At 38.1% G+C, this 25,829-nt stretch overlaps 1 protein-coding gene across 4 annotated transcripts in view; it reads right to left on the bottom strand.

Annotated features, from left to right (window-relative positions):
- NELL2 (neural EGFL like 2) overlaps positions 1 to 25,829 on the bottom strand; it is a 464,213-nt gene that overhangs the window by 190,771 nt on the left and 247,613 nt on the right. For all 4 annotated transcript variants that reach the window (XM_024991811.2, XM_059886477.1, XM_005206382.5 and 1 more), the window contains one exon: positions 16,902 to 17,030. In XM_024991811.2, the coding sequence (XP_024847579.1) occupies positions 16,902 to 17,030 (129 nt within the window). The remainder of the gene's footprint in view (positions 1 to 16,901; positions 17,031 to 25,829) is intronic.

Here is a 25,829-nt window from a genome sequence, read left to right as displayed (position 1 = left end):
ACAATAACCATGTATATGAGACAGCAAAAGAGACACTGATGTATAGAACAGTCTTTTGGACTCTGTGGGAGAGGGAGAGGGTGGGATGATTTGGGAGAATGGCATTGAAATACATATAATATTATATATGGAACGAGTCGCCAGTCCAGGTTCGATGCACGATACTGGATGCTTGGGGCTGGTGCACTGGGACGACCCAGAGGGATGGTATGGGGAGGGAGGAAGGAGGAGGCTTCAGGATGGGGAACACACGTATACCTGTGGCGGATTCATTTCGATATTTGGCAAAACCAATACAATATTGTAAAGTTTAAAAATAAAATAAAATTAAAAAAAAATAATAACATGTTTTGAAAAAGCCATCATTAGAAAGATGTCAATACATAAAGAACTAGTGTAAGAATAATCTTTTTCAAATTTGAATGTAAATGAGAATCACCTGGGAAGCCTGTAAAAATGAATATTTTTGAATTTCAACCCAAGATAAGGGCTGCAACAAGGAATCTGTATTTTAAACAAGCTCTTTGGGTGAATTTGATACAGCTTGAATCTCTAAACTCTAAGCACTCTAAGAAACTAAATTGAAATAAAATTGCATACTGATGAAAATAAACTGAGTCTGTGAACACTAAAATTTTCCTCCAGTTGAACATATGGCTAAAGAACACTGGATAGTTACCAAATTATTAAAATTTATCATATGAACTTTATGCCTTAAACCAGGGCTTTTCAAATTTTCATATGAACAGGAATCAACTGGAGACTTGTTAACATGCAGATCTGATTCAGTAGGTCTGAGATGCAGTAGGAGATTCTGCATTTTTAATCAGCTCCCATGTGATAGTCTATATTGTTGGTCCTTGGACCAGCATGTTGAATAATAAAGTCTTAAAAAACAACTGCCAGAGAAGATAACAAGATGATGTAGTAGGTGGACGTGGAGTACATCTCTCTCCATGGATACAACAGGAACACACCTTCAGACACAGAAGTACATGCAGAACACCAGTTTAAAGCAGACAGGAGTATCTGACTAGCAGAAAAGAATATATAGAACCATGCAAAACTTGGTAGGATGAAGAAACTAGGGGAAAAACAGGTGTGTTAGTAGGACTGGACCTGCCCTCAGCGGATGAGGGAACTGAAGCCGGGGTACTATCCCCACATCAGGGCAACAGTCTGAGTCATAGTGAAACAGCTGATCTGTGGCAGTCTAAATGGAATGAGAATCAGACAGTCCTTGCCACAGCCATACATAATCTGGACAGGGACGCAGGTCCCCTGGAAGCACAAAAGCTGGGAGCTGGAGTTTAGGGATTGCGGAGCAATCCCAGGGCGAGGGCTGCTATTGACTGAGGAGAGACAGATCAAGGGGATGTGAGGGAGGAGACTGTGATGGGAAATGCCTGTGGAGGAAAGCTGAGTAGCCATGGAAGCAAGGCATTACTGCTGAGTCACACGGAGGGCGAGGAGCCATCACCATAGCCTCCCTCTCCCCACATGCCAGCATCGGCAGCTGAACAATAGAGAGACTGGCCCATCAAACACCTGATGCACTGAACTACAGAGTGGGACACCATCCACTGGGGCCCCTCTACGTGCCTGACACACCAAACAACAGAGGAGGACCCCAGGCAAGGGAGTCCTCTAACTGCCTGAATGGGCGGAGCTACAGAGAAAGACTGGCCAAAGAAGCCTTCTCATCTCCAGCTACAAGGGGCTAGAAAAAAGACTCTGATAGGGCATAACTCCTGCAGTGGAGGCAGTCTGTGTCCTGGCATACTTGGTGCCGCCAGGGTCCCCGCAAGCCAAGCAGATGTACCACCTTCACATTCAGCTCTCACTGGGGCAGAGCTGCCACAGGCAAAAATAAAAGTCTTGTTTCTGTGCACACAGGGTCGCTCCAGTCATGTCCCATTCTTTGCAACCCTGTAGACTGTAGCCAGCCAGGTTTCTCCAGGCAAGAATACTGGAGCATATTGGCCAATACTGGTTGACATACTTTTCTAGAGCACTATATTTCCTGCTGCTCTAGCCGCCAACTCCCCTGAGTACCTGGTGCTGCCAGAACCCCTGCAACCCAAGCAGCTGCACCACCTCCACACCTGGCCTTCACAGGGGCAAACCCAAGTCCTCCAGGCCAGCCTCAGGAGCAAACCCCAGTGGAGGACCCACATGCAGAGGTGGAAATAAAGCCACAGTTGAAACCCAGGGGCAATGTGACTAAGGAAGAAGACCCAAAACCTTTCCACCAGCTGTACAAGCTGCAGATTAAATCCGCACGATCCACTGGGCAGACTTTGTGTCTACGGAATATATAAAAGGACACTGAGAGCTCCCACAAAAGAAAACACACTAGTTCTGACAGCTGTGGACATTGGAGGCAAGTACACACAGGAGTAGGATGAGATTAAAATCTGAGCTACCCCCACAGCAGGTCCAGAAACCAGCACAGTGTTGGAGGGCATCCTAGGGAGGTGAAATGGACTCCTAGCAAGGGAAAGATAAGCTTTTGAGCTTTTTTTTTTTCTCTCTCTTTTCTTAATTTTAATTTTTTAAACATTATTATTTTTCTACATCTATTCATTTGTTTGCATTTCCTACTGTTCTTTCCCCCTTGCAGTTAATCTTTAATGTATATAAATCTTCTTCATCTACCTCTATTTAACTTTTCATATCCTTTCTTTCTTTTCTTTCTTTCTTTCCCTCTCAACAAATTTCTTAAGCTTTGTTTTCACTGCTTTAATCACCACTTGGCACCTTGCTTCAGTTTTGTTTTCTAGTTTGTGCTTTAGTTAGTTTTGTTCTTAACTGGTAAATATAATTTTTGATTTCCTTTGTTTGATGGGTCAATCTACTGTACTTTATTTTTTGTGGACAGTTTTGACTTTGTTTATGGGTGAATATGTATATGTGTATATTCCATTATTATTTGGCTGATTTTCTAATTGCCACTTGCCTGGGGTTCCTCTTTAGAGTCTCACTTTGGGGTATTTGTTTTAATCTCACTTAATGCCATAACAAACCACTTGTGGAATCTTCTTTACTGACCAGAGATCAAGCCCTGAGCCTTTGAAGTGGCAGCACTGACTCCAAGACCCTTGACTACCAGAGAACTAATGCTAGGGAGTATCAAATAGAGAGAACTCATACAAAGGAAATCACTTGAATATAAGACGCAGCATCACACAACCTGTGCAGGACACCTCATCGAAACAACAAACAAAACAAAAAAACAAACCCAATCATCAGCAGACAGGATTAACACCTCACTCAGCCTTGCCCATCAGAGGAAAAACAAACAAACAAACAAACAAAAACTCAGCACAAATCTCACCCCATATGAAACTTACACAAACCACTGGACCAGCCTTAGGAAGGGAGAAACCAAAAGGAAGAAAGAATTCAACCTTGAAGACTGGGAAAAGGAGACCTCAAGCACAGTAAGTTAAAAAATAATAATAATAATGAAAAGGCAGAGAAATACTACACAAATGGAGGAACAAACTAGAAACAGAAGTCCAAGTAAATGAAGAAATAGGCAAACTACCTGAAAAAAAATTCAGAATGATGATAGTAAAGATAATCAAAAACCTTGAAAACAAATGGAGAAAATGTAAGAATCAATTAACAGAGAATTATAAGAATTAACGAATAAACATAAAGAGAGACACACAATACAATTACTGAAATTAAAAATACTCTGGAAGGAATCAATAGCAGAATATCTGAAGCAGAAGAACGAATCAGTGAGCTGGAAGATAAAATGATGGAAATAACTTCTGAAGAGCAGAATAAAGTAAAAAGAATAAAAAAAAAAAAAAAAACTGAGGATTGTCTCAGAGACTTCTAGGACAATATCAAACACACTAACATTTAAATTATAAGAACTCCAGAAGATGAAAAGGAAAAGAAAGAGTATGAGAAAATTTTTGAAAAGATTATACTTGAAAATTTCCCCAACATGGAAAAGGAAATAGTCAATCAAATCCAAGAGGCACACAGTCCCATAGAGGATAAACCCAAGGAGAAACAAGCCAAGACACAAACTAATCAAACTAACAAAGACTAAATACAAAGAAAGAATATTAAAAGCAGCAAGGGAAAAGCAACAAGTAACATACAAGGGGAACCCCATATGCTTAACAGCTGATCTTGCAGCAGAAACTCTCTAGGAGGAAATTCAGGATATATTTAAAGTACTGAAAGGGAAAAAATCTACAACCAAGATTACTCTTTCCTGGCAAGGATCTTACTGAAAATTGATGGAGAAATAAAAAGCTTTTCAGACAAGCAAAAGCTAAGAGAATTCAGTACCACCAACCAGCTTTACAACAAATGTTAAAAGGGGTTAATATAAAGAAGAAAGGAAGGAAGAAAAGAAGGAAGGAGGAGAGGGAGGGAGGGAGTAGGAAAGACAGAGTAAGAGAGGGAGGGAGTGGTAAGGCAGGAAGGAATAAAACAGTTCTCCTGTTGTCTTCTGGTGTGGATTATTAGTGTCTCTAATGCCAAAAAGCTGCTTTTCAGATGGACTAAGATTTTTTTTCCTGTTCAGAAAATTTAAAATTTTAAAACCAGTTAACTGCTTAAAAAAAAAAAAAAAAAAAAAAAAAAAGGCTTTCTGCAGAAAATATCTTTATGGTATTCTTACCCATAAAAATAACAATTAGATTATGTATCTAATAAGTAATTCAAAAGTAGTAAAAGTTTAAAAGCACTGAATTTGAAGATAGGAGACATGAATTTGTACCCTAGGCTTACTGTTTGCTATCTAAATAACTGATTTAGGGGAAAATCATTTTATTTCCAAGATCTTCAGTTTTCTTAATCACAAAACAAGAGATTATAATAATCATAGGACTGCTAGATGAAATAAACTGTTGTATATGTAAAGCTTTCTAAACATTTCTTAACAACAATATGGTTATTAGTTGTTCTTTTTGTTTTTTATATTTTCCCTACTGACAAATAATATAAGAAGAAAAAAGAAGACAACAGAGAAAAGATAGAGAAATTGCATGTTTTCATTTAAGATTTATGCTCACATTACTTTGTACATGGGCTACAGTTCACTGAAATGCATAAATAAAAAGAAAGTAGAAAAGTTAGAATGAATTAAAAAGATGGAAATAGGGTGAGAGGAGACAGTGTTTCTTTTGATGTGACAGATTCAAAAAAAACAAACAGGCATTTGAACTGGATATCTAATTATAATAGTTTATGTTTGAGGTGTGGCATGATTGGCACATTGCAAATGCTAACCAAATGTTTATTAAGATTTTAATCTTCATGTTCATTTATGTCAAGTGGCATTTATTTAAACAACTTCTGCATGCCAAACATTTGATGTTCAAGTCCACTGGTTTGAAAATTATAGTTAGTATTCAAATCATAGGTGAACACAGAGTATTCAGTAAAAGCAACGGTAGATATGGGAAATTTTCTGGGATTTGTGGTCCTTCAAGTATGCATGCCATTCCTTTCTTTGCACTACTCAAAATAATTCTTAAAGGAAAATATATAACAATTTAAAACAACTGAATCAATTCTAGCTATAAAAAGCCTACAAGACAATTAGACTTTCTTATATTGTTAATCAGTTCAACACTTTTCTTGCATAATTCTTTAGTGATAAGGTAGCCTAAAGGTGGGGCTTCCCAGGTGGCGCTAGTGGTAAAGAACCACCTGCCATTGCAGGAGACCATAAGAGATGCAGGTTTGATCCCTGAATCAGGAAGATCCCCTGGAGAACGTGGTAACCCATTCCAGAATTCTTGTCTGAACAATCCCATGGACAGAAGAGCCTGGCAGGCTACAGTTTATAGGATCTCAAAGAGTCGGACACTACTGAAGGGACTTTGCATGTATGCTGCCTTTTAAAGGTGCCCGTCTGTTCAGCATATCTAGGTATTTCAAACCACCAATAAACAAATATTTCTTAAACTCTAAATTGCCAGCTCTATTTAGAAGTTTTAGAGAATTAAATAAAAATAAACAGTCTGTGATCACAAAACACTTATAGATGGTAGAAATATATACAAACGCACATGTATGAATGAATGATGTATGAATCCCTTGACAATTAACATGGCATACACTAAAGTATATTACAACTGGACAACTGGATATAAATCAGTTAAGAACAAAGTATTAATTCTTCAGTCAGATAAAATAAAAAATAGAGTGAGAAATTAAGTCCATGTGCACATAATTCATCCAAAGAAAAAATAAAAATTAGGCACTCTAGAACAATTAAATGAGACCAAAAAGAAACAGGTGTGTCTGTCACATTGTATTAGTTTTCTAGGGCTAGAATAATAAGGCATCACAAACAGGTAGCTTAAGTGGCAGAGATTTATTGTCTCATAATTTTATAGCCCAACATTCCAAAATCAAGGTGTCAGAGGTTTGGTTCTTTCTTAGGGCTGAGAAGGAGAATTTGCTTCATGCTCCTCACCTTGCTTCTGGTACTTTTCTGGAAATTTTTGGTGCTCCTTGGCTTGTAGGTGCATCAACCAATGTCTGCCTCTATGTTTATACGACAGTCTTCCCGTGTGTCCATGCCAAAATTTCTTCACTTTATAAGGACAACAGTTCAAATTGGAGTAGGGTTCTACAACTTTCCAGTATGACTTCATCTAAACTAAACATCTAGTCACATTTGCAACAGCCCTATGTCCAAATAAGTTCCCATTCTGAGGTACTACAGGTTAGGACTTCAACACAGGAATTTTTGAGAGGCACAAGTCAACCCATAACACAGATAAAACATCATGAGCAAAGAAAAAGATGAAAATAGTAGACATGACTTGCTATGGATTAATGGATAAAGAGCTATGTAGGACCAGGCAACACAAAGCTTGGATATCTTGGTAAAGGAGTTAGGGCTTGATGTGTTGAGCAACAAGAAGGCACCATGGCCTCTCAAGTAGAAGAAATGAATTTTGTAAGCCTTAATGGTCCTGCTTGGGTAGGAGAGAGAGACACTAGAGACAGAATGACTAAACAGAAGGTGACATGAATTAAAAAAAGAAAATTATATCTGGCATCAGCAGTCAGAATGAAAAAGATAAGATGAATATGAAAAAAATTGGTCCATTAGCAAGGGGTTATTCTTTTAGGGGGTTCAGATTTTCTATATTTTCATCAATTTGAAGAAATAAATCACAAGCTTCCTTTCATTAATATGGCATCAATTGCCAATTTTGGTAAATATATGTGATATGCAGCTATATACATGACTCATCTATGCAGAAGCGTTTTCCTGTTCCTAGCATAATGCCAAAAGCTTGGATAGAAACAATACCAGCAAATTTAAGGGGTATGGGAAGCAAAAATAAGCTTCTTCATCATAATGCACTATTGGGCTGACAAAAGCTGGCACTAATTATGCACTGAAGAGAGAAACTTACCAAATAAATGACTTCTGAAAACAATATCTAAAATTGAATGTCAAGATGATCCTAAAGACTATACTTTCAGGGATCATTTCTTATACCATGTTCATGGATTGGAAGAGTCATTATAGTGAAAATGAGTATACTACCCAAAGCAATTTATAGATTCAATGCAATCCCTATCAAGCTACCAATGGTATTCTTCACAGAGCTAGAACAAATAATTTCACAATTTGTATGGAAATACAAAAAACCTCGAATAGCCAAAGCAATCTTGAGAAAGAAGAATGGAACTAGAGGAATCAACCTACCTGGCTTCAGGCTCTACTACAAAGCCACAGTCATCAAGACGGTATGGTACTGGCACAAAGACAGAAATATAGATCAATGGAACAAAACAGAAAGCCCAGAGATAAATCCACGCACATATGGACACCTTACCTTTGACAAAGGAGGCAAGAATATACAATGGATTAAAGACAATCTCTTTAACAAGTGGTGCTGGGAAAACTGGTCAACCACTTGTAAAAGAATGAAACTAGAACACTTTCTAACACCATACACAAAAATAAACTCAAAATGGATTAAAGATCTAAACGTAGGACCAGAAACTATGAAACTCCTAGAGGAGACCATAGGCAAAACACTCTCCGACATACATCACAGCAGGATCCTCTATGACCCACCTCCCAGAATATTGGAAATAAAGCAAAAATAAACAAATGGGACCTAATTAAACTTAAGAGCTTCTGCACAACAAAAGAAACTATAAGCAAGGTGAAAAGACAGCCTTCAGAATGGGAGAAAATAATAGCAAATGAAGCAACTGACAAACAACTAATCTCAAAAATATACAAGCAATTCCTACAGCTCAATTCCAGAAAAATAAATGACCCAATCAAAAAATGGGCCAAAGAACTAAATAGACATTTCTCCAAAGAAGACATACAGAAGGCTAACAAACACATGAAAAGATGCTCAGCATCACTCATTATCAGAGAAATGCAAATCAAAACCACTATGAGGTACCATTTCACGCCAGTCAGAATGGCTGCGATCCAAAAGTCTATAAGCAATAAATGCTGGAGAGGGTGTGAAGAAAAGGGAACCCTCTTACACTGTTGGTGGGAATGCAAACTAGTACAGCCACTATGGAGAACAGTGTGGAGATTCCTTAAAAAACTGGAAATAGAACTGCCTTATGATCCAGCAATCCCACTGCTGGGCATACACACCGAGGAAACCAGAAGGGAAAGAGACACGTGTACCCCAATGTTCATTGCAGCACTGTTTATAATAGCCAGGACATGGAAGCAACCTAGATGTCCATCAGCAGATGAATGGATAAGAAAGCTGTGGTACATATACACAATGGAATATTACTCAGCCATTAAAAAGAATACATTTGAATCAGTTCTAATGAGGTGGATGAAACCAGAGCCTATTATACAGAGTGAAGTAAGCCAGAAAGAAAAACACCAATACAGTATACTAATGCATATATATGGAATTTAGAAAGAGGTAACAATAACCGTGTATACGAGACAGCAAAAGAGACACTGATGTATAGAACAGTCTTATGGACTCTGTGGGAGAAGGAGAGGGTGGGATGATTTGGAAGAATGGCATTGAAACATGTATAATATCATATATGAAACGAGTCACCAGTCCAGGTTCGATGCATGATACTGGATGCTTGGGGCTGGTGCACTGGGATGACCCAGAGGGATGGTATGGGGAGGGAGGAAGGAGGAGGGTTCAGGATGTGTAACACATGTATACCTGTGGTGGATTCATTTTGATATATGGCAAAACCAATATAATATTGTAAATTAAAAAAAAAAAGATGATCCTAAAGTAGTAGTTGATAATATAATGTCAAGAGAAAGTATAGTCAAAACATCAAAAGTTCTCACAATTTTCAGTTTAAAGTGAAAACAGGTAGCAAAGAATCATTCTGAAAAACACAATGTCCAACATAATTTCGGCAAATCTATAGGTTATATGTATTGACAAGAGACAAAATGAAGAGGAAAGTACTAAAAAAAAGTTGGTAACACTCTACAAGGAATGAAGGACACTGAATGGATGAAGATGGATAAATAATTTTTAAAAGAGAAATATGATAAACATATGGTTCATAAGAAACATAAAACAGGGCAATATGCTCTCAGATATTTTAGATCTTTAATATACAAAAGATGGACAAGCCATCTAGTCATAAAATCTTAATTCAAGCCATGTTTGTAAGTATCTAAGGAATTGCAAAACTCTTTCAAAAACAGGAAGCTTCCCTGTTAGCTCAGGTGGCAAAGGATCTGTCTGCAATGCAGGAAACCCCAGTTCAATTCCTGGGTCAGGAAGTAACCCTGGAAAAGAGATAGGCTACCCAATCCAGTATTCTTGGGCTTCCCTGGTGGCTCAGATGGTAAAGAATCCACCTGCAATATGGGAGACCTGGGTTCAGTCCCTGAATTGGGAAGATCCCCTGAAGGAGGGTGTGGCAATCCACTCCAATATTCTTGATTGGAAAATCCCCATGGACAGAGGAGCCTGGTGGGCTATAGTCCACAAAGAATCAAACATGACTGGGAAGCACATCATCTGCATGGCTGAAACACTGGGGGTTGGTGTAGACAGTACAGAAAAGGAAAAAACAGGGTGGGAAAGAAACACCCTTCCTTAGCTCCACTGCCCCTTAAACTATTGCTCTCTCTTTCTTCTTTCTTTCATAAGCAAACATCTGGAATATGTTCTCTTCCTTCATCATATCATTTTTTTCCCATTGTGCAATATTGAATATACTCTAAACTGGCTTCTTTCATCACCATTGCACCAAAATCTCCATGGCTGATGTCCTCAGGAGCATTCTTAAAGTTCACCACAAAGGACGGCGTTCAGTCTTCATCCTTCTCAATCTCTCAGAACATTCTACTTTATTGAAATACTCTCTTTTCCTTGGTTTCTGTGACACCACCTCTTCTTCTCTCATTTTCAGCCATGAAAATTTTCTGTCTCCATCACCAAATCTTCTTTATAAAATGCTCAAATACTAGGGTTTTTCAAAATTCTCTAGGTAATTTCTACCATTTATATGCCCCCAAATCCCAAATGCTATGTATAATTTAACCTTCTCTGAACTTCACACTGAAGCATAATTCAACTGGTACTCTCCTGTCCCTCAGGCACACTAACCTGACATGAAGATTTTTCTACCAAACACTTGCCTATTTTCAGGCCAGAAAATTGAGTAGCAACCTTGAAACCTCTCTACTTATTATCTACTATCACCAATTAATTAACAGGACTGGCTTTATCTCACAAACACTCAAATACACCCACATCTCCATCTCTATTTTTACTGCAAGCCACTGCTGTCTTGCGTCCACTGGTTGCCCACATCCAGTCTTACCCTCATTCAGCCTGAAGCAGAAGTAATTATCTAAAACACCACTGTGACCAGGGCATTCCTCTGCTTAAAACTTTTCCTTGACTCTCCCTTGTTCTTAGCACAAAACCTGTAGTCTACTGTGGCCTTCAAGGGTCTGCTTCCCATCATTAACCTCATCAGGCCTCTTCCTGTTCTCTGCCTTCCTTCATTTATTACAAATAATTTTTATCTTAAGGCCTTTAGCCATTGTGATTCCCCCTCTTTCCCACTTACTTATGTCCATAACTGATTTTTACTTAATCTTCACACATCAGAGAAAAACTTATTCAAACATGACCACCCACCCAGATCAGAAACCCTGTTAACCTATTTTTCTTTCAGGCCACTTGCCACATATATAATTAAATGCTGTTTGGTGCAATGATCTTCCTTGCCGGAGAGAATATCAGTTAAGTGCTCCTTATTTACTGCTTCACCTCTAGACTAGACTGGGACAAAATAAGTATTCAATAAATATTTGTCAAATGAATAAATGAATAAATTTTAACAGTGATTTTTAATCCTGATCAAGAAAAATATAGTAAGAATAAATAATCTCAATTAGTTGTATTATTAAAACAGTACCACAGTTCAGTCACTCAGATTAAGCAAATAAAATTTATTTTAAAAACTTACCACGTTTATTTGTGTACATAATGGGAAGTCTAATTTCTTAGAGAACAAGGATTCTATAAGACCAGCTGATAGACAACATGCATAGTTGCATAAAAAATTTTAAAAGCTACTTCTAGTGAGTTAAAATATCCTTAATGGGATACCCTTGGCCCCACAGGCAGCCATAATGGGAGGAAGCCCACAGCCAGCAGGAGGAACCAGTCCGAAGACCCCCAGCTCCTGTATTCCAGCCATGCCAGAACTCACCCTTGTCCAACAGTGGCAAGCAGCCTTGGCATAGGGCAGGAACTGGCAAGCAGCCTTGGCACAGGGCAGGAACTAGCAGCGACTGGGCAGGGTGCTAGCTTTGCCTAAGAGTGTACCAACAGTTGTTGCTTTGTCACAACAAAACGCCCAAGGCAATCCACACAGCAGGGCACACTCCTAGAACACAACTGACCTACCTAATACTTAGAAATAAACACAGAATTAGGCAAAATGAGGAAACAGATGAACATATTCCAAAGGAACAAGACAAAACCCCAGAAGAACTATATGAAGTGGAGATAACTGTCTACCCAGAAAGAGTTCAAGGTAATGATTATAAAGATGATCAATGAACTCAGGAGAAGAATGGATGAACACAGTTAAAAGGTTAGCAAAGAGCTAGGGAATATGAAGAAGAACTAAACAAAGCTGAAGAGTACAATAACTGAAATTAAAAATACATTAGAATCTAGGGATATGCAGTATATTAGATGATGCAGAGGAATAGATCAGTGAACTGGAAGACAGAGTAGAGGAAATTACACAAACTGAAGAGAAATAATTTTTTTTAAAACTGAGGAGAGTTTAAGAGAATTCTAGGACAACATCAAGTGTACTAACATTTGCATTTTAGGGGTTGTGGAGTCCCAAACAAGATAAACTCAAAGAGGTCCACAAAAAGACACTTTATAAATACAATGGCAAAAGTTACAGAAAAAAAGAGAAACTTAACAGCAATAAGCTACTAGTTACAAATAAAGGAACTTCCATAAGAGCACATGCTGACTTTCCAGCAGAAATTTTGCAGGCCACAAGGGAATGGCACAATATATTCAAACTGATGAAGAGAAGGTACCTACAACCAAGAACACTCTATTTAGCAAGGCTATCAAGCAAAAGCTAAAATGCTTCAACACCACTAAATTGGTTTTACAAGAAATGTTAGAGACTACCCTAAGCAGAAAAGATTACACAACTAGAAATACATTAATTATTTTTAAAAAGTTTCTTTAGTAAAGGCAAATATACAATAAAGGCAGTATATCACCACTGATAAATTTAATATAAAGGCTAAAAGACAAAAATGTAAAATGATCTATAGCCACTAAAGTATTTAAGGGATAGACAAAACGAAAAGATGAAAAATGTAATGTCAAAAAACATTAAACAGGGTGCAAAGAGTAAAAATGAAGGGTTCTTAAAATGTGTTCATGCTTAAGAGATCAACTTAAAATAATATATATACATACATATACACTGTTATATTTAAATCTCATGAAAACCATAAATCAAAAGTCTATAGTAGATAGACACATTCAAAAAGAAAGAATCCAAAGATAACACTAAAGATAGTCATCAAATCACAAGGAAAGAGGGCAAAAGTAGAAGAACAAAAAAGACCAACAAAAATAGCTGGAAAACAATTTTTTAAATGTCAATAAGTATATACTTATTACAAATAACATTAAATGCAAATGGCCTAAGTGCTGCAATCAAAAGTCATAGAGTGGCTGAATGTATTAAAAAGTAAGACTCATATATATGAATTCCTATAAGACTCACTTCAGATTTAAAAGTCACACACAGACTGAAAGTGAAGGGATAGAAAAGTATTCCATGCAAACAAAAACACAAAGCTGGGGTAGCAGTATTTGATAAGGCAAAATAGACTTTAAAACAAAGACTATAACAATAAACAAGAGGAAATCACTTAATGTCCACATAGTAGGCCACTAAACAAATCTCAGATTAAATTTAAGAAGACTAAAAGCATATCAAGCAACTTTTCCAACCAAAGGGTCTGAGATTAGAAATCAACAAGAAAAAAACTGGAAAATATACAAGCTCATGAAGGCGGGGAAAAAAAAGTTAAAACAAGGGGGAAAAAACGCCTAGAGACAAATAAAAGTAGAAATACAACAGTTCAAAATCTATGGACCCAGCAAAAGCAGCTCTAAGAGAGAAGTTTATAGCAATACAAGCTTACCCCAGGAAATAAGAAAAATCTCAAATAAACATCCTAACCTTATACCTAAAGGACCTAGAGAAAGAAGAAACAAAGCACAAAACAGACACTAGATCAATGGAACAAAAGAGAAAGCCCAGAAATAAAACCATACTTATATGGTCGATTTATCTGTGAATAAGGAGGCAAGAATATAGAAAAAGGAAAGATAGCCTCTTCAACACATGTTGCTGGGAAAACTGGACAGCTACATGCTGAAGAATCAAACCAGACAATAGTAAATCCCCTACATATGAACCTTCAAGTTGCAATCTTCCGAAGATGCAAATGTTCACATGTCCAATCATGTCGTTAGTTCATGTGTTTGGTGTACATTGTCACATGCATGCATCCTCTACAGCTGGTTGTGCTTTTGTGTACTTTACTAGCAGTACTGCATAGAATACAGTAGTACAATATTTTTATTTCAATCCCAGTATGTCCAGAAGCAAGCATAGAACAGCAGTGATGTAGCTGGTACTGCTAAGAAGCACCCAGTGATAACAATGGAAATAGAAGTGAAAATAATTGAGAGAGTGGTGTGACAAGAGGAAGAAGAAGCAACTGAAGAAACAAAGAGACGCATAATGCAGGAAATGGCAAGGAGATTTTCTTTATTCGAGGAGACACTGTTAGTTTTTGAGGCACAGGGCCGGATGTAGAAAAGTACATGAAGGCTGGAGCAACCATTCATGATGCAATCCAATGGTACTTATGACCAGAAAAAAAGAGCTACTACGTAGACATCACTGGATCATTTATTCAAGAGGACAGATAGAACTGAATCCAGCAAGGAACCAGAACCTGTGCCAACAATGTCAGGCATGAGTGAAATTGCAGCTTGCCCTCTATTTTGTATTGCCGATGATCCTTCAGCTCTACCATCTCTTACCTCCTCTCCCTCTTCCAGTCAGTAACTCTTCTTCCCTGTTCATTCGATGTCAGCCCCTCCATGCCAGCTGTTGTACCCTACTCTGTACTTTTCAAGGTACTGCACTGTAAGATTAAAAGTGTTTTCCTTATTTTTTGTGTTTGTTTTTTATGTATTATTTGTGTGAGAAGTATAAACCTATTACAGTACAGTACTATACAGCCAATTGTGTTAGTTGGGTACCTAGGCTAACTATGTTGGAATTATGAACAAATTCAACTTATAAACGTGTTCTTGAAATGAAACTTGTCCATACGTAGGGAACTTATTGTACTTTCTCACACCATATAACAAGTAAACTCAAAATGGGTTGAAGGTTTAAATGAAATACCTGAAACTATAAAACTCCCAGAAGAAAATATAGACAGTACACTCTGCGATATTAGTCTTCAAAATTTTTTGGACCTATCTCCTTATGTAAGAGAAAGAAAAGCAAAAACAGAAATGAGAATGGGAAATTAAAAAAAATAGAAATGGGAGTGAATCAAGCTAAAAAGATTTTGCAGAGCAAAGGAAACCATCAACAAAACAAAGAGCCTACTTAATGGGAAAAGATAATTGCAAATAACATGTCTAATGAGGGGCTAATATCCAAAACATACAAAAACTCATTCATGTACTATGAATGAGGGGAATCGCTTAATACAAGCTTATTAGACAACCGAGCGGCTTGGAGGTTCCCCACTAGACCTTTCAATAAGGCTTAATCAACCAAGTAAGACCCTGATGAGGCTGGCAATTAGACTTACTGTATTTTTAAATGGAGTTGCTGAGTTTTAAAATGTTAAAGTGCTATTTCAACACGGTGATGACAAAGTCAGAGATGCTGTTGTGACCACAAAAAAAAAAAAAAAGAATACGCTAGCGGGAATGGTCAATTTAAAAAGTGAATACCAATTTTTAAGGCAGAGAAAATCTATTGAAAACTAAGAGAAACAACAGAAATTGAACTCATTGGAAAAGACCCTGATGCTGGTAAAGATTGATGGAAGGAGAAGGCAATGACAAAGGATGAGACAGTTGGATGACATCACCAACTCAATGGATGTGAGTTTAAGCAAACTCAAGGAGACAGTTAAGGACAAGGAAGCCTAGCAAGCTGCAGTCACAAAAAGTCATACACAACTTACTGACTGAACAAGGGCCAATAAATCATTATATAACTAAATATGATCTCTAGGGACTGATGGCATTGATTCTAAACATTTGGAAAGGGTAAGACCAGAAGCTTCCAAGTGTCCAAATACCACCACACCACTGTTCTTACCTGCAAGACCCACTAGCTAGTCACACAATTAATGAAATGATTCAAATATGTGCCTTGGGGAAGTTATATATTACTCAGTTCAGTCACTCAGTTGTGTCCAACTCTTTGCGACCCCATGAATGGCAGCATGCCAGGCCTCCCTGTCCATCACCAACTCCTGGAGTCCATCCAAACCCATGTCCATTGAGTCAGTGATGCCATCCAACCATCTCATCCTCTGTCGTCCCCTTCTCCTCCTGCCCTCAATCTTTCCCAGCATCAGGGTCTTTTCCAAGGAGTCAGCTCTTCACATCAGGTGGCCAAAGTATTGGAGTTTCAGCTTCAACATCAGTTCTTCCAATGAACACCCAAGACTGATCTCCTTCTACACCTCTTGTAATTCTAGGGTCTTCACAAACAATCAAAGCTGCAGCATTTGTGGATGCCCAGGCCTTCTCACTGTATCTGGACTCTTTCAATGAGGGAACAAACTACCTGAGATATTCATTAGGATTTCAAATAACTAGGAAACTGCTTACTCCATCGGAGCTATTTACTAAATACCACAGAGCATGAATACAACCACTGAGATTACTGACAGCAGCAAAACAAAAATGGTGTGGGCACTTCATCTTCCCGTTAATTGACTGTCTTTGTTATACAATACTGCCTGCAAAAATCTGACTACAATCCTAACCGCAAGCTACAGTAATCATGTCAATATGTGAACTATCTGAATATCTAATTATAAAAAAAGAAGGCAATTTCACAGTGGAAGCATTGTCCTAATTCAAGAAACCTAGCTATATTAACTTATTAGACTGACATAGCAGAAAGATGAAAAACTTTAATTTGAAAGATAATTATTTTTAGCTGATTAATATGCTTCAAATTAAATTCGCTGCTTTTAATGGGCCTATCAATTTGACAACCTGGGAAATTAATAAATTTTGCATGCAGTAATTCTAGGAAATTTATACAGCCAAGCTACACTTCATTACAAGGCTTACCTTCACAGTAGGCATTGTCTTCTCGAAGAGCCCTAAAACCGTCTCGACAGCTACAAACAGCTCTGTCATTCAGATTTCTGCAGACAGAATTCTCCATGCAGTTATGCCTTTCAGAGCAAAAGTCATAACCTACAGGAAAAAAGAAATTATTATGGTAAATGAACTCATAACAAAGCAAAAGCATTTGTCTCTTAATATCTTTCTTTTATTTAGAAGCTATATTTTCTTACACAATTATGTTGATATCTTCATCCAATGTTTATAGAACCACATGTTAATTGTAATAAAAAGTTTTTTTAGTGTATTTAACTCCATTAAGAGTTAACTGAAGGAGGTCACCATTAACCCCACCAGAACTTACACAGGACTGGGGAAACAGACGGTTGGAGGGCACAAACAGAACCTTGTGCACCCCAGGACCCAGCAGAAAGGAGCAGTGACCCCACAGGAGACTGACCCAGACTTACTTGTGAGTGTCCAGGAGTCTCAGGCGGAGGCATGGGTCAGCAGTGGCCTGCTGCAGGGTTGGGGGCACTAAGTGCAGCAGTGCCTGCATGGGACCTTTTGAAGGAGGTCGCCATTATCTGCTTTACCTCCACCATAATTTGGTCTGAGGTCATACAACAGCAAGGGAACAAAGCCCCGCCCATCAACAGAAAATTGAATTAAAGATTTACTGAGCATGGCCCTGCCCATCAGAACCAAACCTAGTTAGTCTCTCCCATCAGGAAGCTTCCATAACCCTCTTATCCTTATCCATCAGAGGGCATACAGAATGAAAACCACAATCATAGAAAATTAATCAAACTGATCACATGAACCACAGCCTTGTGTAACTCAACAAAACTATAAGTCATGACCTGTAGGGCCACCCAAGACAGAAGGGTCATGGTGGAGAGTTCTGACAAAACATGGTCCACTGGAGAAGGGAATAGCAAACCACTTCAGTATTCTTGCCTTGAGAACCCCATGAGCAGCATCAAAAGACAAAAAGAGAGGACACTGAAAGATGAACTTCCTTGGGTGCCCAATATGCTACTGGAGATTAGTGGAGGAATAACTCCAGAAAGAATGAAGAGATAGAGCCAAAGCAAAAAGAACACCCAGTTGTGGATGTGACAGGTGATGGAAGTAAAGTCCGATATTGTAAAGAGCAATATTGCATAGGAATCTGGAATGTTAGGTCCATGAGTCAAGGGGAACTGGAAGTGGTAAGACAGGAAATGGTAAGAGTGAACACCAACATTTCGGAATCAGTGAACTAAAATGGACTGGAATGGGTGAATTTAACTCAGATGACCATTATATCTACTACTGTGGGGAAGAATCCCTTAGAAGAAACGGAGTAGCCATCACAGACAACAAAAGAGTCCAAAATGCAGTACCTGGATGCAATCTCAAAAATGACAGAATGATCTCTGTTCATTTCCAAGGCAAATCATTCAATATCACAGTAATCCAAGTCTATGTCCCAACCAGTAATGCTGAAGAAGCTGAAGTTGAATGGTTCTGTGAAGACCTACAAGACCTTCTAGAACTAACACCCAGAAAAGATGTCCTTTTCATTATGGGGGACTGGAATGCAAAAGTAGGAAGTCAAGAGATACCTGGAGTAACAGGCAAATTTGGCCTTGGAGTATAAAATGAAGAAGGTCAAAGGCTAACAGTTTTGTCAAGAGAATGCACTGGTTGTAACAAACACCCTCTTCCAACAACACAAGAGAAGATTCTATACATGGACATCACCAGATGGTCAACACATTTTGAAATCAGATTGATTATATTCTTTGCAGCCAAAGATGGAGAAGCTCTACACAGTCAGCAAAAACAAGATCAGGAGTTGACTGTGGCTCAGATCACAAATTCCTTATTGCCAAATTCAGACTTAAATTGAAGAAAGTAGGGAAAACCACTAGACCACTCAGGTATGACCTAAATCAAATCCCTTATGATTATACAATGGAAGTGACAAATAGATTCAGTGGATTAGATCTGATAGAGTGCCTGAAGAATTATGGATGGAGGTTCATGACATTGTACAGGAGGCAGTGATCAAGATCATACCCAAGAAAAAGAAATGCAAAAAGGCAAAAAGTTGTCTGAGGAGGCCTTACAAACAGCTGAGAAAAGAAAACACAAGAAAGGCAAAGGAGAAAAGGAAAGATATACTCATTTGAATGCAGAGTTCCAAAGAATAGCAAGGAGATATAAGAAAGCCTTCCTCAGTGATCAGTGTAAAGAAATGGAGGAAAGCAATAGAATGGGAAAGACTAGAGATTTCTTCAAGAAAATTAGAGATACCAATGGAACATTCCATGCAAAGATGGGCATAATAAAGGAAGAAATGGTATGGACCTAACAGAAGCAGATGATATAAAGAAGAGGTGGCAAGAATACACAGAAGAACTATACAAAAAAGATCTTCACAACACAGATAACCACGATGGTGTGATCACTCAGCTACAGCCAGATATTCTGGAATGTGAAGTCAAGGGGGCCATAGGAAGCATCACTGCAAACAAAGCTAGTGGAAGTGATGGAATTCCAGTTGAGCTAATTCAAATCTTAAAAGATGATGCTGTGAAAGTGCTGCACTCAATACGCCAGCAAATTTGGAAAACTCAGCAGTGGCCACAGAACTGGAAAAGGTCAGTCTTGATTCCAATCTGAAAGAAAGGCAAAGCCAAAGAATGTATAAACTACTGCACAATTGCACTCATCTCACACACTGGTAAAGGAATGCTCAAAATTCTCCAAGCCAGGCTTCAACAGTACATGAACCGTGAACTTCCAGATGTTCAAGCTGGACTTAGAAAAGCAGAGGAATCAGAGATCAAATTGCCAACATCTGGTGGATCATTGAAAAAGCAAGAGAGTTCCAGAAAAATATCTATTTCTGCTTTACTGACTATGCCAAAGCCTTTGACTGTGTGGATCACAAGAAACTGTGGAAAATTCTGAAACAGAAAGGAATACCAGACCACCTGACCTGTCTCCTGAGAAATCTGTATGAAGGTCAAGAAGCAACAGTTAGAACTGGACATACAACAACAGACTGGTTCCAAATCGGGAAAGGAGTACATCGAGGTTGTATATTGTCACCCTGCTTGTTCACCTTATATGCAGAGTACATCATGAGAAATGCCAGGCTGGAAGAAACACAAGCTGGAATCAAGATTGCTGGGAGAAATAAAAATGACCTCAGATACACAGATGACACCACCCTTTTGGCAGAAGGTGAAGAAAAACTCAAAAGTCTCTTGATAAAAGTGAAAGAGGAGAGTGAAAAAGTTGGCTTAAAACTCAACATTCAATAATTTAAGATCATGGCATCCAGTCCCATCACTTCATGACAAATAGGTGGATCATGGCATCCAGTTCCATCACTTCATGACAAATAGGTGGGGGAACAGTGGAAATAGTGGCTGACTTTATTTTTCTGGGCTCCAAAATCACTGCAGATGGTGACTGCAGCCATGAAATTAAAAGACACTTGCTCCTTCGAAGGAAAGTTATGACCAACCTAGACAGCATAAATTTTTTTTAATTTACAATATTGTATTGGTTTTGCCATATATCAAAATGAATCTGCCACAGGTATACATGTGTTACCCACCCTAGACAGCATATTAAAAAGCAGAGACATTACTTTGCCAACAAAGCTCTGTCTAGTCAAAGCTATGGTTTTTCCAGTAATCATGTATGGATGTGAGAGTTGGACTATATGAAAGCAGAGTGTCAAAGAATCGATGCTTTTGAACTGTGGTGTTGGAGGAGATTCTTGAGAGTCCCTTGGGCAGCAAGGAGATTGAACCAGTCCATCCTAAATATTCTGAATATTCGTTGGCTGGACTGATGCTGAAGCTGCAACTCCAATACTTTGGGCACCTGATGCAAAGAACTGACTCCTTAGAAAAGACCCTGATGCTGGGAAAGATTGAAGGCAGGAGGAGAGGGGACAGCAGAGGATGAGATGGTTGGGACAGGGAGACCTGGCATGCTGTGGTCCGTGGGTCGCAAAGAGTCAGACACAACTCAGCGACTGAAATGAACTGAACTGAACTGAACTGAAGATAACATAGTGAGGAAGGAAAGTAATCTGAGAATTAGTGATTGAACATTATCAGTAACTACAAGTAACACAGACCAAACCAGACCAGATGTTCACATTGTGTATTTAAGAAATGAAACAGATGACCTGGCATCTTAAAGAAAAAAATATACCAAAACTCTAAATGCTTTTTTTTAAAAAAAAACAATACACCATTTAATTTAATTTTCTCTGGAAATCTGCAAGACAAGTATGTCTACTCAAAAGAAAAAAGTTTATGAATTATAAAGATTCCAGAGTCTTTATGAGAGGAAATATAAATGGAACACTTCAAATACAGTGACACTAATCATGCGTAATTTCTTGAATTTCTTTTTCCTGTGTGAATCCCTTGTTCAAAGATCATCTAAGATGCCGAAATGAAAAGCTTGAACACTGGAATCTATATTTAATGGAAATTATATGATTATGCATCATTCAAACAATTTTAAAATTGCTTGATGAATAAATTTTCTAGCTAGTTTTACGCTGTCTAATGAATTATTACTTCAGCATGTATAAAAGAAAAGACATTTAGAAAAATACATTTCATGTAGCTCAGAATAAACTCATCTACTTACATGCAAGAAAAGACTTTTACTTGAGTAAATCGTAAAGATGTAAGTTCTACACCAGCTCATCTTATTTATCAAATTACCATAGAACATGTGATTCAGTGAAAGACTGAACCATAGCCAGCAGGTATACTCTGGCACAGCACAATGACTGATGTCCATTCCAACTGGTTTGTGCCCATAATGACTATGCTGAATATCATCACAGAGTTAAAACATATCTCCCATGAGATGTGTTAAAATGTATAGTAAAAAAAAAATTTGTACAATTTAATAAGCCTTAGGAAGGGTGAGGCTTGAGTGATTTCTACAGGAATTAAATAAAATAGAACTGAGGTGAATGAAAATTGGAAAACTACATAGTAAATAACAGCACTAAAATCACTTGACAACTTTACTTCACAAAATTCTTCACGATCTAAATTCTTATGATTCAGCCTGAAAATTTTGAAGTAAAAGGTTCAAAGAAGAGGAAAGTTAAAAATGTTTTCTCCTAGGGTTTTTTTCTTTCCTTCTTCTTTAAGTAGCTAAATTGAGACCATTTTTCTTAAAATGTGTTCCAGAGTCTTTTTACAATGCCTGAGGGGATAATTTCAGCTAAAAAGTCATCCTCGTTCTCTATTACAATCCATTTCTGATTTGGCCTAACTGATGGTAAGACTCCCTCATCTCAGCATCAAATATCACGCGCACACTCCACGCAGTGCTTAATTGCTGCAAGAATTTACAAACATAAAATAACAGTGTGATTCTACTTTTTACTATTTTAGGTTCATTTAGGGAGTACACTGCTTTTTGTCAAATGAGTTTTTATAAATTAACCCAGAGACTTGAAAATTGAAAATTTTGTCAAATTTTAACTTACTCTAAACAGTGTCAGCTATTTTGATTTAGTCTCTTGACAGACAAAAGTTGACTGAATCTATTGGTTATTTTACTGCTTAGATTCAAAAATGCCAAGGTTAAAAGGCTAACTGCTAACTACTGATGGGTAGAAAATTCAGACTCACTTAAAGGGATTTGTTTCCAATCTATACGGAAGAACTTAAAAAAAAAAAATCAGACGATGGGTTGGCAGTAAACAGTAGTTCTACTCCCATCATAGCTGCATTCCTACTCATCTGAGCTTGGATTTTAGAGTTGAAAGATCTACATCTGATCTCTGCCAATTACTGGCTGCATAAATTACTAGCTGTGTAAGTTAATTAACCTTTCTAAACCTTCAGATTCTCTCACCTGTAAATTAGGATACTATCTACCTCACAAAAATGTAAGCTTCACATGAGATCATCTATGCAAAAGTATAATAGTTTCACATTGGTTAATAATTAAAGTAATTAGAGTATTACTAATAAACCACAAATAAATGTGCTGAGATAGCTATCATAGGAGAAAATTCATATATTTGTTATAGACGGATAGAGCAATGATATAATACAATCAGGTCTTTCTTTTATTTCCTCCTTTCAATTTTAAACTCATGGATACCAAGTTTTCTATTCCTTTTAAGCTTTCCAAAGTTATATGAAGTTCTTGTATTAAGTATACTAGAACTTTCTATAACCTTCTATAAAATGTTAATATGCATTTTCTATGACTGTTGAGGTAAGGAAGGGTACAAAAGATTATACATAAGAACAACACAAATAAAGGTTTTTCATAATATCCAAGAGAAAAAGAATACAATAATTTTGAGGTGATTATTTGTTGGTTTTGCCTAAAGGTGTCTATTTCTTCTTACAGTAGGGAAAAAAAAAACCTAGCCATACCTGGAATGAACTTTTTACCTCTACTATTAGCCTAGATGCTTACAGGAAAATGGACTCCACAGCCTACTGATCAATGCCACACCAAACAATACATCCTACTAGCCTGAACATAATTTCTTCAGGTCTGAGCAAATGATCCAGTGCAGGTTAATGCAGATAATTAAATCTCAATTCTGGGACTTTTGTTAAACTCAAGAAGATACTGAACTTTGTCTTCCACCTACTTAAGTATCAAAATAATGTGAGCATAAGAATATCAGGGTCTACCCAAGAACACATAGAGTTTGAAAATAAGGGCATCTCAGAGGAGGCAAATAGATGAATGTAAGCAAAGTGACAAGGTTTGAGATCTGAATCAATCCACTCACCAGGGCCACGCATTCCATTTTTTCACTTAGGTCAGTTGGATTGACTGTTCTATCACTTATACCTGAAACAATACTAACTCATATTGGTACCATCTATGAGATGATGGGTAATCATGACTTTTCCCAAAATGTAGTTCATGTGCATGGATGAACATTTAAAATAAAGTACAGATAGCAATGGGCTTCCCAAACGGCAACCCACTCCAGTGTTCTTGCCTGGAGAATCCCAGGGACGGCAGAGCCTGGTGGGCTGCCGTCTATGGGGTTGCACAGAGTCGGACACGACTGAAGTGACTTAGCAGTAGCAGCAGCAGCAGTAGCTCAGGTGGTAAAGAATTCACCTGCAATGTGGGAGACCTGGGTTGGGAAGATCCCCTGGAGAAGGGACAGGTTGCCCAATCCAGTATTCTTGGGCTTTCCTGATGGCTCAGCTGGTAAACATTTCACCTGCAATGCAGGAGACCTGGGTTTGATCCCTGAGTTGGGAAGATCCCCTGGAGAAGGGAAAATCTATCCACTCCAGTACTCTGGCCTGGTGAATTTCGTGGATTGTATAGCCCATGGGGTCACAAAGAGTCAGACTCGACTGAGCAACTTTCAATTTAACTTTCAAAGATAGCAATGGAATTTTTTTAATGTGTACAAAAAATACATGAATTCAATAATCCAATCATTTCATGGATACCACTGGAATGAAACTAACTTTTCGCAAAATGTGTTAACTAACAGTAGATAATAAAAAATTAACTAAATGATGTTATTTGTGATAGATAAGAAGAATCACAAAGGTGTAATTGAATGATGTGGTAAATTATGAACTGTCCAGAAGTTGGGAGAAAACAGTCTATGCTCATTCAGCCTTATACACACAATGCCTCCATTACTTCTAATTGTTCAGATGTCATGTCTGACTCTTTGTGACCCCATGAACCAAAGCACGCCAGGCCTCCCTGTCCATCACCAACTCCCGGAGTCCACCCAAACCCATGTCCATTGAGTCAGTGATGCCATCCAACCATCTCATCCTCTGTCATCCCCTTCTCCTCCTGCCCTCAATCTTTCCTAGCATCAGGGTCTTTTCAAATGAGTCAGCTCTTTGCATCAGGTGGCCATAGGATTGGAGTTTCAGCTTCAATATCAGTCCTTCCAAATAACACCCAGGACTGATCTCCTTTAGGATGGACTGGTTGGAAGTCTTGACAAAGTCAATACTAAATTAAAAAGTGGGTATCGTACAGCCACTATGGAGAACAGTGTGGAGAGTCCTTAAAAAACTGGAAATAGAACTGCCTTATGATCCAGCAATCCCACTGCTGGGCATACACACTGAGGAAACCAGAAGGGAAAGAGACACGTGTACCCCAATGTTCATCGCAGCACTGTTTATAATAGCCAGGACATGGAAGCAACCTAGATGTCCATCAGCAGATGAATGGATAAGAAAGCTGTGGTACATATACACAATGGAGTATTACTCAGCCATTAAAAAGAATACATTTGAATCAGTTCTAATGAGGTGGATGAAACTGGAGCCTATTATACAGAGTGAAGTAAGCCAGAAGGAAAAACACCAATACAGTATACTAACGCATATATATGGAATTTAGAAAGATGATAACAATAACCCTGTGTACAAGACAGCAAAAGTGACGCTGATGTATGGAACAGTCTTATGGACTCTGTGGGAGAGGGAGAGGGTGGGAAGATTTGGGAGAATGGCATTGAAACATGTAAAATATCACATATGAAACGAGATGCTAGTCCAGGTTCAATGCACGATACTGGATGCTTGGGGCTGGTGCACTGGGACGACCTGGAGGGATGGTATGGGGAGGGAGGAGGGAGGAGGGTTCAGGAGGGGGAGCACATGTATACCTGTGATGGATTCATTTTGATGTTTGGCAAAACTAATACAATTACGTAAAGTTTAAAAATAAAATAAAATTAAAAAAAAAAAAAAGTGGGTATCTGGTGAATAGGATATGATGGTCTACCGGCAGAGAAAGGGGTGGCCAAGAGAGGAGGAAGAGAATGGGAAGGGCTGAGATATGAAAACTCATAGTTTCACGTTATTTCTGTACCTAAATCAGAGTCCTCATTGTATGATGAAGTCTCTATCCTATTGT

Source organism: Bos taurus, chromosome 5 (genome assembly GCF_002263795.3).
Source record: "Bos taurus isolate L1 Dominette 01449 registration number 42190680 breed Hereford chromosome 5, ARS-UCD2.0, whole genome shotgun sequence".
NCBI lineage: Eukaryota > Metazoa > Chordata > Mammalia > Artiodactyla > Bovidae > Bos > Bos taurus.
The sequence above is the reverse complement of the archived record's forward strand: the minus strand, read 5'-3'. Positions and strand labels throughout refer to the sequence as shown.